This window comes from Ochotona princeps, chromosome 5 (genome assembly GCF_030435755.1).
Source record: "Ochotona princeps isolate mOchPri1 chromosome 5, mOchPri1.hap1, whole genome shotgun sequence".
Lineage (NCBI taxonomy): Eukaryota > Metazoa > Chordata > Mammalia > Lagomorpha > Ochotonidae > Ochotona > Ochotona princeps.
This window is the reverse complement of record NC_080836.1, coordinates 3,881,262-3,900,695: the sequence shown is the minus strand read 5'-3', so window position 1 is coordinate 3,900,695 and position 19,434 is coordinate 3,881,262. Positions and strand designations below refer to the sequence as shown.

At 38.1% G+C, this 19,434-nt stretch overlaps 1 protein-coding gene across 1 annotated transcript; it reads left to right on the top strand.

Moving 5' to 3' along the window:
• Positions 1–9,885: 9,885 nt before the first annotated feature.
• On the top strand, positions 9,886–19,115 carry LOC131480282 (zinc finger protein 260-like). The gene is given in 5 exon segments (XM_058664167.1): positions 9,886–10,033; positions 10,870–10,977; positions 16,765–16,825; positions 17,023–18,922; positions 18,924–19,115. Coding segments are annotated over 5 exon segments (2,409 nt in total).
• Positions 19,116–19,434: the final 319 nt, after the last annotated feature.

Here is a 19,434-nt window from a genome sequence, read left to right as displayed (position 1 = left end):
TGGATCCCATATGGACATTGGTTCATGTCCCAACAGCCTCACGTCGCATCCCGCTCTCTGTTTGTGGCCTGAGAAAGCAGTAGAGGATGGCCCAAAAATTGGGACCCTGCAACTGGCTTTTCTCAGTCTACTACTCTATGTCATTTTATTGGTGGCTTTAAACCATTTATGGTTATGGTTAATATGACTGGGATTTTCTTTGCATTTGCCTTTGGTTTTTGTGGGTGCTATTCCTTTTCTCTCTCAAGAGATCATCTTTAAGTATCCTTTGTATTACAGGTTTGGAAGAGGCATATTCTTTTAATTTTTCTTTACTGTGGAAGAATTTTATTTCATTTCAAAAGACAAGGGAAAGCTTTACAGGGAACATTATCGTAAGCTAACATTTTTTCCTTTGAGATTAGGGAATATGTCACTCCATTCTCCCCTGGCCTGTAGAGTTACCTAAGAATCAGCTGTGAATTTAATTTCCATTCCTTTATAGGCCAACTGATTTTTTTCTTTACATGAGCATTTATGTACCTTTTACTTATGTTCAAGTGAAGAGAGCTTGATTATCATGAGTCGTGGTGAAGATTGCTTTTGGTCAAATTTTTTTAGGATTTCTGTGCCCTCCAGGATGTTGTTTCCTGCATTAGAAAAGTTTTCCTTTATTATTTTATTAAATCCATTTTTAAAACCAGATTTCCGTTCTGTGCCTTCTGGAACTGCCAAAGGTATTATATTTGGCATTTTAATAGTGTCCCTTAGTTTTTTGGTACTTTTCTTAGTGTACCTTAGTTCCTTTTCTAGCTTTTGCAATTTGTCCCCCATTGTGGCAAGAAATATCTTCCAATTCTGAGATTGTTTCTTCTGACTTATTCATTCTATGCTGAGATTTGCCACTGAAGTTTTAATTTGCTCCATTCTCTCCTTAATTTCTACTAATTTGGCTTGATTTTGTTTCAGTGTTGCTATTTCCTGTGTTATATGTATTCCTTGAATTCCAGTATGTGTTTCTTGTTATGTATAAGAAGTTTTATAATCAGCTTTTTTGAATTCTGTATCCCCATTTCCTTGATGTATTCCTCAGTTAACTCTGTACTTGATCTTAGCCAAAAGACTGAGAAGCGATTCTCCACTGTGAAGTTGGCAAGGGCTTTTGTTGCTTTGCAGGGAAGTCTTCTTGTAAAATGCATTATGCCTCTGTCTCTTCAATTGCATTTGGAGGTTGTACTTCTGGTTATCAGATTCTTCTCCTTTGGTGTGTTACTAAGTTGCATCTTCCACAGGTCTACAGTTCGATTTTACTGATTGTGTTTATAACAGTTTTCCGAAGTCACTTGCCACTCCTTCCAGGGAGCTTCCGATATGGCCCTTACGTTAAACATCCACCATAGTCTCTGCAGCCACAGCTCCTTGTTCACCATCTCCCTCCTGCAATCCTGTGCTATGACTGCCCTCTTTTCTGTACAACTGTTCTCCCACTTCCGTTTTGAGGATTCCCCATGATTAGGGAGACACCAGGTGGCCTAAATAACGGGGTTGTGGGTTGTGCTGATGTTGTCACAACCAACTGGCTGTTGTGTCTGAGGGCTACTCAGAAGTATTTTGAGTTTCATGAAGCCAAAGTCCGTGTTATTTTCAATGTGGGGTCAGTGCAATGCACTGACCTGGACGTGGGTTTGCTCCCAGTTCAGCACATGCAAAGCAGCTCATTGCTGCCCATGCATTCTCAAAGTCTTTGCCACACTGTACAAAACGGCATGTGATGTATCACTGGTGGAGGTCTGGGTCTGCTGTCCATTATGTCTAGGGGCTACTGGGACATCTTATCGATGGGTTTAAACATTTATATTTAGAGTTAGTATGAATGGGATGTTCTTCTCATTTGCCTCTAGATTTGCTATCCCTTAGGTCTAGGGGCTACTGGGCACTATTTTAGATGGAACCTATAAGACTGCACATCGTTTAAGTGCACAGAGCCAGAAATGAGTTTTCTTCCAGCTTAGTGCATATGCAGTCCTGCCCCATAGCCTTTGCCTCCCTGCAGAAAATGATGCCCAATACGTTTATGGTGGGGGTCTGTGCTCTGACGTCCCTCTTGTTTCTGCACCAGCTGCTTGGATTATACTGCTCTGTCTCTGTTCCTGCTCAAACAAATCAGTGGTACTGGCAGTTCTCCTGAGCTTGTGGTGAACTGATTTTCCCACTGGCTACTGATGGAACTCTGGCAGTTATGGAGCTCAGTCCACCATTGGTGACTGCAACTGGGTTATCTGGTCACTGCAACCTCTCACCGTTGTTTCCATTATTTTTCTGTGTCCTTTGGTTTACAGGTGCCCATCTGCCACTGTCCAGTCCTCTTCTGTTTCCTGCAATGTGTTCTCTCTGCTTGACCATGGGTAATGATTCTCCATCTATTTAAATGTATCCATATCCTATTCCACCTTCTTGATTCTACCCAACATCTTGTAACACAATATTGTATGTTGAAGCTGGAAGCTAAAGATGCAGGTATAGCAGCACAGCAGGTTCCATAGGTAATGTGGATGCCCTTGCTTCCTTTGAAGAATACCAGGTAAGGACTTCTATGTCTTGACAGCTTCCTGCTAATATTGCTGGAGAGACAGCAAAGTGGCCCACATACTTAGAGTTTAAACCATTCACATTTTAGCATGGACAGAATTTCTCATTTCTAAATTTGCCTGGCTTATTTTGGCTCTTTTAGGTATTTAGTGAATATGGCCACCAGTTAGAAGATCACCTCTGTACTTCAAATTAGATAATTGTTCAGAGAAAGAAGCTATGTACTAAATTTAGTCTCTAACATAGCTCTAGGTGGTATATTTGAACTCTGCATCTTCAATGATATCCCAGGATGGACATGTTGATGAAATTTTAGTTAAACAGGAGTGGAGCATGGATTTATTACTTTTTCTTTTTTATATGAAAAATTTATTTTAAAAAAGTGGCAAGTAAGAGAGTCTAGGGAGGGAGGAAGAGAGAGAGAGAGAGAGAGAGAGAGAGAGAGAGAGAGAGAGAGATATCTTCCATCTGCTGATTTACTCTCCCAAATAGCCATAATGGCCAGAGCTGAGCTGATCCAAAGTCAGGAAAGAGGAGCTTCCTCCAGATGGTTGCAGGTACTAGGTCATCCTTTGCAGCTCTCCCAGCTCATAAGCAAAAAACTAAATCGGAGTTAGAATTAGAGCAGTCATATGCTGGGGGAATCCCAGCACTTGTTGGGTAAAGTTTTCACAACTGATCAGTTTTTTTCTTTTTCTATTTTTTTTTTAATTGTACTTAGTTGATTAGGGTACAAAGGGTCAAGGGCTACAGGGTGAAAGTGAGTAATACCATTGTCTCCACACTAATATTATCATTTTTCCCTGTATCTGGATTCAGGGGAGAAACAAAGGGAAAAGCCCCTCCCAGCCATCCACCCATCCCAGATCCCCAACATGAGGCGTGCTCTGAGGGTCCTGCTCAAGCAGTTTTGATAGTTCATCAGTTCTGGATTGCTGCCAATCTCGCCGTTCCAATCACAACGAAACCTATTCAGAGTCCACTGGCTGACAGTCTCTTCATGGCTGGGATTCTGAGATCAGCAGTTCAGTAGGAGGGATCTCCAAAGAAACTTCATCGGAGATGATCCCAGACCTGATTGTTGCATGAGTTTGCTAGTACGAGGTCCAAAACCGTCCCTCGTGCCAATCAGCTTACGTACGTGTGGGTTGTTGCTTTGCTGGGTCAGTTCTGTCAGTTTTGTGAGGCCCAAAGCTCTGCTTTACACCAGGCACTGTGGGTTGTGTTTGTTCCAAATCAAAACCCACTATAGGTTTGTCAAAAACCTAACTGCTATGGCTAAACACAGCAGTTTGTAGAAGCTAGAAATTTGTGAAAAAGTGACGATTGTTTTCTTAACTGAAAAACAAAGAATTTAATTTATAAATTTCTGGTGAGTTATTTCATTTAAGAAAGTTAGATAGTTGAAAATTGGAAAGAATGCGTTGAATTATTTCCTTTTAAAAATATATTTTAAAATACAGTTCCATATGATCTGAGGTTTTTTTCCTATGCAATTCTTTTCCCTCCCTGATTTCTCCAATGATATTACAATAGTATATTCCTTCAAAAATGGACATAAGCCCATCATTATGTTACTTAAATCTATCCTGGCATTGTAGTTATAGACAATGTCATAAAGTCCAGCATCCTATTTTTAAGATATAAATAATTTCATTTGCAGTCCATCTTTGATTTGGAAGTAGAGATGCATACTGTATTGTATCTTCACATCTCGATGTGATAGTGATACAGTTCCTCTAAACGTCTATATGTATAGGTGTGCTGACCTATATATTTATTGATCTTGTATTCTGCATTAAGGATGCTTTGTATCAAAGAGAACATTAATATTTGTCCTTTTGGATTGACTTATTTCACTGTGCATATTGATCTATGGGTTTCACCATTTGATTGCAAATGGTAGAATTTTATTGTTTTTAAATCCTGAATAGTATTCCATAGAGTAGATGTACCACAGTTTCTTAATCTTCTCCTCTTTGAGTGGGCACCTTGTGTTTTTCCATGTCTTTGCTATAGTGTATTGTGCTGCTATAAATACAGGATTATATGTCACTTTGTCATATGCAGAGTTCATTTCCTCTGGATACATTCCCAAAAGCTGAATAGCGGAGTCATAGGGCAGGTTTATTTTTAGTTCTCTTAGCATTCTTAATACCGACCTTCATGGTGGTTATACCAGCCTACATGTTCCCACAAACACTGAAGGAAGGCACCTTTTTATACACATCCACACCAGCAGGTGTTGTTAGTGGAGTTGTGAATGTAGGCCAATCTCACTGTACTTAGGTGAAACTTCAGTGTGGTTTTCATTTGTATTTCCCTGATAGCCAGGAAACCTGAGCATTTTTCCTTCTTTCGTCTTTTTAAAAAATGTATATTTTATCTATTTATCTGGAAAGTCAGAATTACAGAAAGAAGCAGAGACAAAGAAAAAGATCTTCCATTTGTTGGTGACCACAATGGCCAGGACTCAGCTGACCTTAAGGCAGGAAGCAAGGACTTGCCCCTGGTCTACATAATGAGTGCAGGGTCCCCATCTTCAACTGTTTACCCATTGCCACAAGCAGGAAGCTGGATGGGAAGTGGAGCTGCTGCTTATTGAAACAGCATTCATATGGGAGCCCAGCACATGTAAGGTGAGAACTTTGACCATTAAGCTACCATATTGAGCCTCTGAACATTTTTTCATATGTCTATTACCCATTTAAATTTTTTTGAACAAGTGCCTATTAATTTTCTCTACTCATTTCTGCCGGCAACGCCCACGTCGCCATGTACCCCGAGCCAAGCAGAGGGACTAGGGTTAAAAATAAAAAAAGAAAAGGAAAAGAAAATCACACACACACACACACACACACACACACTGGGTCATTTGTGTAAGAATGCCATTTATTGGAAATCCAGGCTGTCTTAATAAACCCTGACTAGTTCCTCTTGGGGAGTTTTTCCCAGCTCTTTGGCCATTGTATGTCTTGCATGTATCAGGAAGCTTGCGGTTAGGCCAACATGAACCCATCAGTCATGCGGGGGACGTTGTGCCCTATTGATTGGCCCGCAGTTTCTCAAGCTTTCTCAAGCACAACTGATATGAGAAAAAGCAAGATTAGTGCAGCAGGCATATCTGGTGAGGTTAACCCTTGGGGGGCAGGGCCCTGCAATTTCCTCACAGGGTTGTTTGTTTTGCTGTGGTTGAGTTTCTTAGATCTTTTAAAAATTAATTTTTAATTGGAAAGTCACATATTCATTCACAGAGGAGCAGAGACAGAGAGGATAATCTTCCATCCATTGATTTACTCCACAAGTGGCCAAAGTGGTAGGAGCAGAGTCAGTCTGAAACCAGGAGCAAGGAGCCAGAAGCCTGGAGCCTCTCCCAGGTCTCCTACGTGTGTGCAGGCTTCTAAGGTTTTGTTCCATCCTTGACTGTTTCCCAGTACACAAGCAAGGAGCTGGATAGGAATTGTGGCCACTGGAATTAAAACCGGCATGCGTGTGAGATCTCGGCATGAGCTAGGTGAAGACATCTAGCCAGTACATTACTGCGCTGAGGCCTGAATATTTTTTATAAGCTTGGGGATTAGTCCTTTATTTGTTGTGAATTGTGCAAAGATTTTGTTTTATTCTGCTGGTAGCTTCTTCACTTTATTATTTCCTTTGCTGTACAGATCAGTTTAGTTTGATAAAGTCCCAAATGTTTATTTTTGCTTTGTCTGTATTTTGGGTGAGTTTCCAAGAGAAGTCTTCTTTTCCATTCCTTTAAAATAATTTTTATTGATGATGTTCATATAGTTGCTTAGGCTGGGAAGGGCTAATGATTAGGAGAAACAAGTTGAGACTATTTTTTCCTCATTTTTTTCTTCTTCCTGTTTCTGTGAGAAGAGAGATAAAGGGAGAAGCCACACCTAACCTCCCAACTGCCTCAGCACCCAGGAGTGGGGAACGGTCATTCAGTTTTATCCCAGTTTCTGTTGTGGAGCATGCTCCAAGGGTTCTGCTCAAGTGGATTTTAAATGGTGGTTCTGAAATGAAATCCAAGGATGAGAAATTCTTTCCAAGATCCATTGGCTGGCATAGTCCAACTTGGGATTTGCTGCCAACATTAGATTGAGGTAGTTTGCCAGTTTGTTCTGGCCTCCCTCTTCTGGTATGGTACCATATGTCCTTTGCAGGCTCCAATGGACTGACATATCCTCCGTTGCATCTTTGTATGTCATCCACTACTCCATCCACGCTGAAGAGGAGGCCCTGCTCTGACACGTGCATTCCATGGTCAGACCACAGATACTGTGACTCTCCCCATGGTTGGAGTTCTGGTCTACTGTCTGTAACTGGAGAGTACTTGCTTTTTTTTTTCTCTAGTAGTTGATAGTTTATGTGTGGAGACTTAGGTCCTTAATCCACGTAGTGATGATTTTGGCATAAACAAAATTTAGGGGTCTTGCTTCATATAGTGTAGGCTGCTATCCAATTGCCAGATGCTATGCCAGCAGCATCTGTTGAAGAAACCAGGTTTTTTCTGCTGGGTAAATTTTAGTTCTTTAGCAAAGACTTGTTAGCTGTGCGTGTGTGGGCTTTCATTTTGTTCCATTGATCTGTTTCTGTACCGGTACAGTCACCACACTGTTTTGGTGACCACTCTGCTTTAGTATGTCTTGAGCTGTGAAATTATGATTCCTCCAGCTTGATTTTTATTCTTCGGGGTAGATTTGGCCATTCAGTCTCTTGTGTTTGCAGATGCACTACTTTATCATCTTTTTCTGAGAAGAATGTTGTTGGGATTTTGATTGGGATTACATAAAATCTGGATACAACTATTAGTAATACGGACATTTAGATGATGTTGATCCTGTCTATTCAGGAACACAGTGGGTTTCGCAATCTTTTAATGCCTTCTTCTAATTCTTTTTGTAATGTTTGCTAAATATCATCATGGAGGAATTCTACCTTGCATTTTTTTTAATTCCAAAGAATTTAAGAGTCCTGTCTTCTATTTTAAGGGAGACTGTATTTACAATTTCTTCCACAGCACTGGAGTTATATGTATATGCTAACGTGATTGATGTATATTCACCATTTCATATGCTGCTATCCTGCCAGATTCTCTTGTGATTTCCAATTATCTATTTATTAATAATTTTGTTCTCTTCATTTCCGATTTAAATTTCTTTGTTTTTTTTCTTAACTAATAGCTCTAGCAAGGACAGTCCATAATTTATTTGAATCGCTATGGTGAAAGTGGACAGCTTGTTTTAGTTGCACAGCTTAGTGTAAAAACTTCCAGTTTTTCCTCTTTACTGTATTGATTGATTCGGATTTTTTTAAGATATGCTTTGGTTGTGTTGTATAATTTTCCTTCTATGACTGTGGAAGAATTTTTTTTCAGTTTCACGGAGAAAGGAAAGCTGTGTTGGCTAAGCTAAGTTATTCCTGGCTGACAGTTTATCCTTTTAGAATCTGTATGACGTCACTCTATTCTCTTCTGACTTGTGGAGGTTTTTTTCTGTGAGGTCAGCTGTGAGTCTGATTGACATGCCTATATAAGTTAATTGATTTTTAATTTTGCATATTTAAACATCTTGTATTCAACTGAAGAAAACTTGATTATGATGTATCATGGTGAGGAATATTTTTGTTCAATCCTATTGGAAGTTCTATACTTCTCCTGTATTTTGTTGCCCAATCCTTTCTCCCTATTAGCAAAGTTTCCCTTTGTATTTCATTGAATACATCTTTAAATGCAGGTTCCCTTTCTGAGCCTTCTGGAACTCCCAGAACTCTTATGTTCACCCTTTTAATTGCCCACCTCCATTTCTGAATGCTTTTCTTACCATGACTCAGCTCTTCTCTGCTTTGTAGGAGATTGTTGCAGGAGATTTCATTCAATATTGGGGAGTGGGGTTTACTCATTTTGATGTTGAGGAGTTCCCCTGAATTTTCCAGACTAGTTTATATATCTCCCTTCACCTTAACTTCCAGGTACAGTCCTAAGTCCACTGCATGATTCCCAGGCCAGAGAAAATGAACACACCTTCAGTAAGTGGCTTGTTTATTTCTTAGCTTTTACAGTGTATTTTAGGACATTTAAGTTTGTTTTTAACTTAAGATTGAAAAGCAAATGCGATAAACAAGGTTATATATTTTATATCTATACTATATACATATACATATTAATACACATTAAACATATTACTATATATGCATATATTATAGATATATACACATATACATACATATTATATATAAACACATACTATATCATAAATGAACATACAATATGTAATACAGTATATGTATATAATATAACATATGTTTATATATATTGTACATATGTAAGACATACATGGATACATAGTACATGCATAGGTGTATGATGTATATATAATATCTATGTATAATGTATATGTGATACACACATACATCTAAAATATACGTAATATATATAACACACATACATATAATATGTGTATATGTGTATGTGTATAATTATATATAATATATACATAATGTATACACACACACACACATATATAGCCTGTTTTATCACATATGTGGTTTATTTATAGGACTAAATCATTAGAGATGTCAGACCTGATTGAAAATTTCTTTCCTGGATTTCCGATGCAAAAATCAAGACATCTGATTGTATTATTTAAATTGAAATTAAGAATTTATTTCTGTAATATCAGGAATGGCATGGTCTTCATTATTTTTTAGATGACATAATGAAAGATGATTAGTATCACTTTCATTATATCATCTGGAAATAAACACTGGACATAAACATTTTTTTGCCATTGTAAGTTTTATCTAGTGTAAAAAATATTAATTTTTCAATGTTTGCTTTTTTTGGAACTGCTGAAATAGTGTTGTTCCTTATAGCATTTTGGGCTGTATTATATTCATGATCTGCTACAGGAATGTATGGAAAACAGAATCTGCAACATAAACATTTTTTTAAGCTTTGTTTTTCATTTGTTTATAAGTTGAAACACCAAAAGAGGAGACATATACAGACAGGCATGTTGCTATATATTGTGTTATTCTCCAAACAAACAAATATGTAAATAAAATAAAAGCCAGGTAAGCACTTATTTTTTAAATGATAAAAAACGAAATATGTGCAGAAACAACTTGATGGGCTACAGCTGGGTATCTGCCTTATTTTCCGACAATTGGCAGGCTATGACTAGCTGAGACTTGGTTAATTGTTTCAAAAAGACAGAAAAAGTCCTGGAAAGCCTCCACAATGCCAAGAAGTATGGTGAATATGTTCTCGTCAGGCATTGTTCCCAGGTCATCATCTGCTTCCTCACCGTGATGATGAAGCATGGGCACAAGGATGAGTATGAGATCATTGATGATCACAGAACTGGGAAGATTGTGAACCTCACACTCAGGTTACGCAAGTGTGGAGTGATCATCCCCAGACTTGAGAGGCAGCTGAAAGATCTAGAAAATTGGAAGAGTATTCTGCTTCCATCCTGCCAGTTTTGTTTCATTGTAGTGACAACCTCAGCTGACATCATAGAACATGATGAAGCAAAACAACATATAGGAAGGAAATTCCTGGGATTCTTTCTCTAGGGATGCAACACATGCATACCCATAAAAGCTCTGTGGGGAAAAAAAGTAAAACAAGTAGAAAGAATTCTAATCTGTATATCCTCAAAGGTTAAAGAAAAAATAAAAAAATTATAAACAGTTATGAGATCATTAATTCCAATATGAGCCTTAGATAATATTTATTCATTTATGCAAGTTTAGTTTAAACAATATTTCCAATATTCCATCTGCCCAAGTTGGAGAAAGAAATTTGAAATTTATTAATATTACTTTATAATTTTTAAATCTCAGAATATTTGAGCAAATAATCTTCATGAATCATTCATTTTTCTTACTATCGTAATATCAAACATGTGTCTTCCTTACCTAGCATGTTATATAGATCATGTGTTCATACCTACACCTCTAAATTACACAGTACAAGCATTTCAGAATCATTAAATAAAAGTATGAGTTACCTAATGATAATGAAATTGTGTTCTAGATTTGGAATTGCAAAATTAATAAAGCATAAGATATTTGCATTTCAATTTTGTCCTATGTTACCATACAGAATGCAAAGTAGGTTGTGCCACAAAAGATGAAAATCAAATTATTCACAGAAGAATTCACTCTCATTCTTTCTGTTTAGTTATCTGGAGCTGAACTATATTTTCCTATTATATTTATTTTTGCTATGTATTTTATTGATTTGCTGAGTTATCCACTTGCTATTATAGGTGTTGCTGTCATTTGAAGATGTGGCTGTGGACTTGTCCCTGGAGGAATGGCGGCACATGGACAGTGCCCAGAGGACCCTGTACAGGGATGTGATGCTTGAGACCTATAGCAATCTGCTGTCCGTGGGTGAGTGAAATCTGTCATGCCCAAGGAGAATACTTTCTTCTTACTTGATCAAAAAATAATTTGTAAAGTTTACTGCTTGATGAGACTAGTATTTGAGCTTATTAAGAATATGAATATCAAGCCTACAGGAAATAAATCATAGTTGTCCTTTATGGCAAAGAACCTGTGATTAAGCTTTTCACCTTTAAATCTGAGGTTATTTATTTATTTATTTATTTTTTACAAAATCTAGTATTATTTTCCCTTAACAGGCTATTCAATTACCAAGCCTGATGTGATCTTCAAGTTGGAGCAAGGAGTATTGCCATGGACAGTGGAAAAATCTCTAAACCAGTCACTTTCAGGTAACTCAGCACATAACAGGGCATGGGGGCTGACACTTACCTCAGTAAATATCGGTTGGACTTCTCACTAATTGTTTTTTTTTTAATTTCCTTTTTTGTCACAGTTCCATAGGCTCTGTGATTCTCCCCTCCACAAACCCTCTGCCCATATTGAATTCCTACATATTGTTACAGTAGTACAGATCACAACCAGTCATGATTCCTTCATTGAGGTCATGGACCATGCAGAGGGTCCAACATGTCATTTTCCAGATAAATTCAACAATTTCATTGGGAGACCATCCTTGGTCTAAAAGTAGAACTGGCAGAATATCATCCCCTCCAATGAAAAGCCACTATACAAATCCAACAACAGGAAGAAACATGAAAATTAACAACATCATGAGGTTACTTAACATGGTATTTAGTGACCAATATGCTAGAAAACACAAGTTTTTAACCATATCCTGTAACTAATTCCTTGACATTTCAATTTCAGCATAGATACAACCTGCTGCTATAAACCTGAAAATGGTTATAGGATGCTAATCAGCTGTCTTGTCTATTTTCATTTTTATGTTTAGCAGCTTATAGAATTCAAGCGTGAATTTACTGAACTTCACAAATTTTAGGATAATCCAAATAGGCTTATAACTAACAAGCCATATTTTAATGGTTGAGAAACAGCACAGTTTTAGAATGGGTGCACAGAGAAATCTTCAATACCTTAGTAAGGAGTATCTTTGTTTCCTACCAAGTAAGGTATACTGTAGTCCAATTTGACATTTTCCTGTCTGTTTTAAGCTTTCCTTACTGGTCTCTGCCTGTTTATGTGATCTTATTTTGGGGGCTACGGAGCACTCTGATGGTGATTTCTAGAGAGGGCTGGGAGTCAAAGTTGGAACTAAGTAAGGAGAGGAGCACAGAAAGCTCCTCTCCTGAGTCCCGGAGGATGTTGACTGTTCTTCTGTTTCTGAGGACCTCTCAGGGCTCCTGGCTGTTGTTCCTATGACATTAGGCCCCATGAGGAGGGTTCTGGGCTTCTTCCATCCCACGTGGGAGATCTGATAAAAAATGGTTGACCTCAGAGGTCTCAGCCTATGAGGGCACTTCAGTTCCCTATGATCTCCTTGGCAGTTGGGATAGAGTCCTTGGTGCCCATCCTGAGAGTCCTTGGTGAGGTACTGGTTATTTCTGGGATTAGGATACAAGCCTCCTCCTGTTCTCCTGTTACTCTCTGGGGTCCCCAACTGCTCTGTGCATAGGACCTCCTGTTAAGAGGCTGTCAGAATGCTCTTGGGTCCCACTGTATGTCTTTATAATTTTTGCTGATGTCTAATGCAGATTTGAGTGTGCTGTCTATAAGTTACCTGTTGCAATCTTGACAGATAATACTTGACTTCTTCCTCAGAAACTCAAAGGTATAAGATTTCTCTGCTCTCACGACCCATTGCTGAATAACATAGGGTGTTAAAAGCATATTATGCTTTTCAGTTCTCTAATGTAGTTCACAGGTAGTTGTCTCTCATTGATTATTGGTTCTTTGGATCATCACAATATCTTATTTTGTGTGATACAGGCTGTTTGATGGTGTAATAATTTTACAATTTACAGGTACTATTTTCACTATTGACATCATTTCATCTTAAATTAAGGCAAACATGTGGTATCTAGCCTTTTGGGGTTGGCTCATTTCCATTAGCATAATGGATTCCAGATGGAACCATTTGACCATGAAGAAATGCATTTCATCTTTTTTTAGATAGCTGAGTAGTATTCCATGGAGTAGATGAACCATGGCTTTCTTATCAAGACATCTGTTGATGGCCATTTTGGTTGCTTCCAAGGTTTTGCAATTATTGATTGAGCTGCTATGAACATAGGGGTGCATGTTGGTTTCTCGTGCAACAGGTGTTTGGGATATTCCTAGAAGTGCTTTTGCTGGATCATATGGTATGTAAAGTTTCATTTGTTTAAGTGTTCTCACACTGATTTGCATAGAGGCTGCACCAGCCTGCATTCCTACCAGCAGTGGAGAAGGGTTCCCTTTTCCCCACATCCTTGTCAGCAGGTATTGTTGTTGGTTTTTCATATGTGAGCCATTCTCACTGGCGTTAGGTGGTCCCTCAGTGATGTCTTCATTTGGATTTCCCTTATTGCCAGAGAGCTTGAGCATTTTTTCATATGTTTGTTTGCCATTTGGCTTTGTTCCTTTGTAAAATGTCTGCCCATTTCCTGTTTCCATTTCTTGAGTGGTTTGTTTGTTTTGGTTATTCTGTATATATTCTGCAGATTGGTCCCTTATCTCATATGTAGTGTGCAAAGATCTTCTCCCATTCTGTGGATTGTTTTTTTTTTTTTACTTTGTTGATTGTTTCTTTTGTTGTATAGAAGCTTCTTAGTTTGATGTAGTCCCATTTGTTTCTTTTGATCTTGATTGCTATACCATTGGTAATTGTTTTAGAAAGTCAGGGACTACACCTAAATGTTGCAGGGTGTTTCCAACATTCTCTTCCAAAGTTTTGAAGGTTTCTGGATGTAGGTTTAGATCTTTATCCATTTAGATTTGATCTTAGTGTATGGTGAAATATGTGGGTCTAACTTCTTGTTTCTGCAGGCTATGAACCAATTGTCCCAACAGACTTTATGGAAGACACCTTCCAATTTCCCTTATTGTCATCTTTTTTTTGTCAAAGATTATTTGGCTCTATCTGTGTGGGTTCTCTTCTGTTGCTTCTATTTTACTCCATTGATCCTCCTCTCTATCTTTGTGCCAGTACCTGGTTGTTTTAATAACCACAGCCCTGTAGCATATCCAGAGGTCTGAGACTGTGATTTCCTCTGTTAACTTCTAATTCTTCAGGATGGTTCAAGCTATTTGCAGTTTTTTTGTGTTTCCACATGTACCCTTGTATCATTTTTTTCCAGTTGTATAAAGAATGTTTTGGTCAATTTGATTGGGATTGCGTTGAATATGTATATTACTTTTGGTAGCATGGACATTTTGATGATATTGATTTTACCCATCCAGGAATATGGTATGTGTCTCCAATTTCTGAAATCTTCTTCCTTTTATGTTTTGAGTTTTGTTTTGGTTTGTTTTTTGTAGTTTTCTTCAAAGAGTTCTTCTACAATTTTTGGTTAGGTTTATTCCTAGACACTTCGTTTTCTTCTTTGTCATTGTGCAAGGTACCTTGCTGGTTAGCTCTTTTTCCATCTTGGGGCTGTTAGCATACACTATTGCTGTTGATTTTTGTTCATTTATTTTGTACCCTGCCACTCTACCAAACTCTTGTGTAAGTTCTAGCAGTCTCTGTATTGAGTCTCTTTGTTCTTCTATGTATATGACCATGCCATCTGCTAATAGTGATAGCTTGACTGCTTTGTTTTCCATTTGAATTCTCTTGATTTCTTTTTCTTGTCTTACAGCCTTTGCAAGTACTTCTAATAATATGTTGAATAGCAGTGGTGATAGTGGACATTTTGTCTTGTTCTAGATCTCAGTGGGAAGGGTTCCAAATTTATCCCCATTCAGTATGATGCTGGCATTGGGTTTTTCTGATTATGTTGTGGATTGTTCCTTCTATGCTTCCCTTGGTTAGCGTTTCTAGCATGAAGTGGTGTTGGATTTTGCCAAAAGCTTTTTCAGCATCTTTTGATAATATTGTATGGGGTTTTTTTTGGTGTGTGCTTCAGTTGTTGGATGTGTTGTATTACTTTTATGGGTTTACGAATGTTGAACCATCCTTGCATTCCCAGGATGAATTCTACTTGATCCAGATGAATGATTTGTCTGATTTTTTTTTTTAATTCTATTGGCTAGAATTTCGTGAGAATCTCAGCATCAATATTCACCAGGGAGATCGGTCTGTAGTTTTCCTTCTCTGTTAATTCTCAATCCGGTTTTGTTATTAAGGTGATGTTGGCTTAATAGAAAGAGTTTGGAAGGGTTGCTTCCTTTTGTATCATTTTGAAGAGTTTGTAGAGGATTGAAGTTAGCTCTGCTTAGAATGTTTTATAGAATTCTTCAGTGAAGCCATCTGGGTCTGTTTTTTTTCTTTTTTAGGAGATCTTTAATCACAGATACAATCTCTGCCTCTGTTTTAGGTTTATTCCAGTATTCTGTTACCTGCTGGCTAAGTTTTGGTAGGTGGTGGGAGTCCAAGAACCTTTCCATTTCCTGGTGGACCTCTGATTTGTTGAAGTACAGTTGTTTGTAGTAATTTCTAATTATGTTCTTAATGGTTGCAGTGTTTATCGCTATGTTATGTATTTCCTGGGGCATTTTGATTTACTGATTTCCAGTTTCATTCCATGGTGTGAAACTGGAAATCAGGTAGAAGAAATCAAGAGAAGGTGCATGGTACGATTCTAATTATTTTGATGTTAGTGAGACTTGTTTCATGCCCTATCATGTGGTTAATTCTGCAGAAGGTGCCATGCACTGATGAGAAAAGTGTATATTGTGTGTCCGTAGAGTGTAAGGTTCTAAATATCTAGTAGGTTCATTTGTTCTATTCTCTGTGTGAGTGCTTTTGTTTCTCTATTGAGTTTCTGTCTTGTTGATCTATTGGTGTAAATGTGGTGTTGTGGTCTCCAAAGATAGTCATCTTTGCATCTATGTGCCTGCCCCCTGCCAGGACCTTCAGTAATTGCTTCACATAGCTGCTGTATGTCCTTGTGTTTGGCACATACCCATTTATAATGGTAATCACTTCCTGATGGATGTTTCCCTTCAACATTATGACGTGCCCATCTCTGCCTCTTTGGGTATTTGTCATGTTGAAATCTCTATCATCAGAAATCATAAAAGCTACACCAGCCATTTTGTTCTCATCCATTGATGTGAAATATCATTTTCCATCCCTTCACTTTCAGTTTCTTAGATAATTGGGTCCTGTTTGTTGATTCAATTAGTCTATGTCTTTTGATTAATAAATTTAGGCCATTTGTGTCTAGAGTGAATACTGAGAGGTTGTGATGTTGACCTGCCTGTGTGTATGTGTGTGTGTGTGTGTGTGTGTGTGTGTGTATTTGCATGTGTTGATATCTGTTTAATTTTCTTTCCTTTTGTGGACTTCAGTGAGGGGGTCTTCCCATTTACCATCTTTGCATATGGTCTGCATCGTTTCTTTCTAGGTTTAGGACATGTCAAAGGAGATTTTCTAGAGCTGGTTTCATGCTGGCATATTCTTCTAGTTTCTCATTGCTATAGCAGTGTTTAATTTCATTCTCAAATACAAATGAGATCTTACTGGTACACTATTCTTTCTTATTTCACTCACTTCAGTGTACCACTGTTGGCCATCTTGAGAAATCTACAGCTTTCTTTTACTTTGATGAGTCTGAATTCTCATTCCTGATTTTGGTTAGATGGTCAAGAATTGCCATTTGTTTACATGAACACTTGAAAAATACTTACACGTTATCCATGCATAGAGTTGTTCTGATCCCTTGTTTTCAGATTCTTACAAAAAGGAGGAGCTCCTTGGTGCCAATAATCAAAGTCAAGAAAAATCCTTCAGGCAAGTTTTAATTATATCCTTATATATTATATATGTCAAATTATATATTACATATATAACATATATTAACAAAAGACAGTTGCATTGACAAAGTTGTGTACTTTAAGCTTTGGCCATATGATACTGAACATATAAATTGGAGATTGTATGAAAAAAACCCTTGAGGAATATAATTTATTTCTAACTGTTTTTCCCAGGAAAGCTGAAGAGATGGCATTTCAGAAAACACATGAAGGCTTTAATACGCCTGAGGACAACCTTCAGTGCAGGGAGCATCTCAGTGAGCATCTTAGTGAGCATGCCAAAGTGCACAATGCTCAGCAGTGTCTAGAGCACAGTGGAAAAGGGAAGACTTGCAGCAGGAACAAGCTATTCTCTATGTGTGAAGGAGTTAACCACAAACATTCCTGTGACAAGCCACCTGCTAGTGTGGGGACAATTCAGGTTGGAAAGGAAAAGTTCCATAGCAATTCTTCCTTTGGCAAGCATCAGCAATCACACTTGAGAGAGAAATCCCATGAGCATTGTAAGAACGAAAGGTCCTTTATATACGAAAGAGATCTTAAACTAAGTCATATAATGCACGCAGCAAAAAACCAGTATACATGTGTCAACTGTAAAAACTCTTTGAGCTCTCAATCTTGCATTCCCACCAAACAGAAAAATGACATAGGTGAAAATCTCTATTTTTGCAATGGATGTGAAAAACACCTTGATCAGAAGTCAGAACTCATTAGAGATCAGTTATTTTGCACTGCAGAAAAGCCATATGAAAGCAATGAGCCTGGAAACGGCTTTCATGGAAACTCAATCCTCGATGCACATCAGAGAGTACACAAAGGCAAGAAAAGTTATGAACGCAGCATGTGTGAGAAAGTATTTTCCTCCAAGTCCTACCTCATTTCACATCAGAGAATCCACACTGGTGAAAAAACTTGCAAATGTAATGTATGTGGAAAAGTATTTAGCCAGAGGTCATATCTCATTAGGCATCAGAGAATCCACACAAGGGAGAAACCTTATCAATGTAATGAGTGCAGAAAGGCTTTTCACCAGAAGTCACACCTCATTAAACATAAGAGAATCCACACAAGAGAGAAAAGTGAATGTAAAGTGTGTGGAATAGTATTTTACCTGAGGTCTAGTCTTAGCAAACATCAGAGAATTCACACAGGTGTGAAGCCTCATGAATGTAAAGAGTGTGGGAAAACATTTAGCAGGCGTTCAAACCTCATGTGTCATCAGAGAATTCACACAGGTGTGAAGCCTCATGAATGTAATGAGTGTGGAAAAGCCTTTAGCAGGAGGTCAAACCTCATGTGTCATCAGAAAATTCACACAGGTGTGAAGCCTCATGAATGTAATGAGTGTGGTAAAGCCTTTCGCAGGAGGTCACACCTAATGCGTCATCAGATAATTCACACAGGTGTGAGAGCTCATGAATGTAAAGAGTGTGGGAAAACATTTAGCAGGAGGTCAAACCTCATGTGTCATCAGATAATTCACACAGGTGTGAAGCCTTATGAATGTAATGAGTGTGGGAAAACATTTAGCAGGCGTTCAAACCTCATGTGTCATCAGAAAATCCACACAGGTGTGAAGCCTCATGAATGTAATGAGTGTGGGAAAGCCTTTAGTACGAGGTCAAACCTCATGTGTCATCAGATAATTCACACAGGTGTGAGAGCTCATGAATGTAAAGAGTGTGGGAAAACATTTAGCAGGAAGTCACACCTCATGCGTCATCAGACAGTTCACACTGGACTGAAACGCTATGAATGTAATGAGTGTGGGAAAACATTTAGGTGGAGATCAGACCTCATGCGTCATCAGAGAGTTCACACTGGACTGAAACAGTATGAATGTAATGAGTGTGGGAAAGCATTTAGCAGGAGATCAGACCTCATGCGTCATCAGACAGTTCACACTGGACTGAAACGCTATGAATGTAATGAGTGTGGGAAAGCCTTTAGCAGGAGGCCAAACCTCAGGACTCATCAGACAATTCACAATGGGGTGTAGCCTTAGGAATTTAATGAGTGTCAGAGAGCATTTCTGTCGAGGTCAAACCTCATGAGCCATCAGAAAATTCACACAAGGGGTGAAACCTTATGAATGTGGTGAATGTGGGAAAGTATACAGGTGGAAGTCAAGCCTCTTGACACAGGAGATAATTCAAACAGGGAACAAACCTTTTGAATATAAGTCGTTTAAAAATGCCTTTTGCCCAGAGGCAACTCTCATCGCAAATCAACAAATTCACAAGTTGAAACTTATATATTTGGTGTAAAACACATGTTTACTTTTTCATGCCTGAACACGTGTGAAAATATTCACCCATAAAGGAGGTTTTGAGTGCAATTAAAATATTGTCATTACTACAATGTAATAGACATGAAGAGATTCACAGAAAGGAACGTAAATCACTGTATTGATTGAAATATCTCTTTTCTGAAGTCAGTCTTCTGTGGAGTTTACAGACCTGAGAAGTTCTACATCATGTCTAAAGAACAATTAAGAATGATAAGCCTGCTCTCTATCAAAAGTTACATAGTGCATGAAATGAGCAGTAGCAATACTACAGTTAGAAAACCCTGTAAATGTACAAT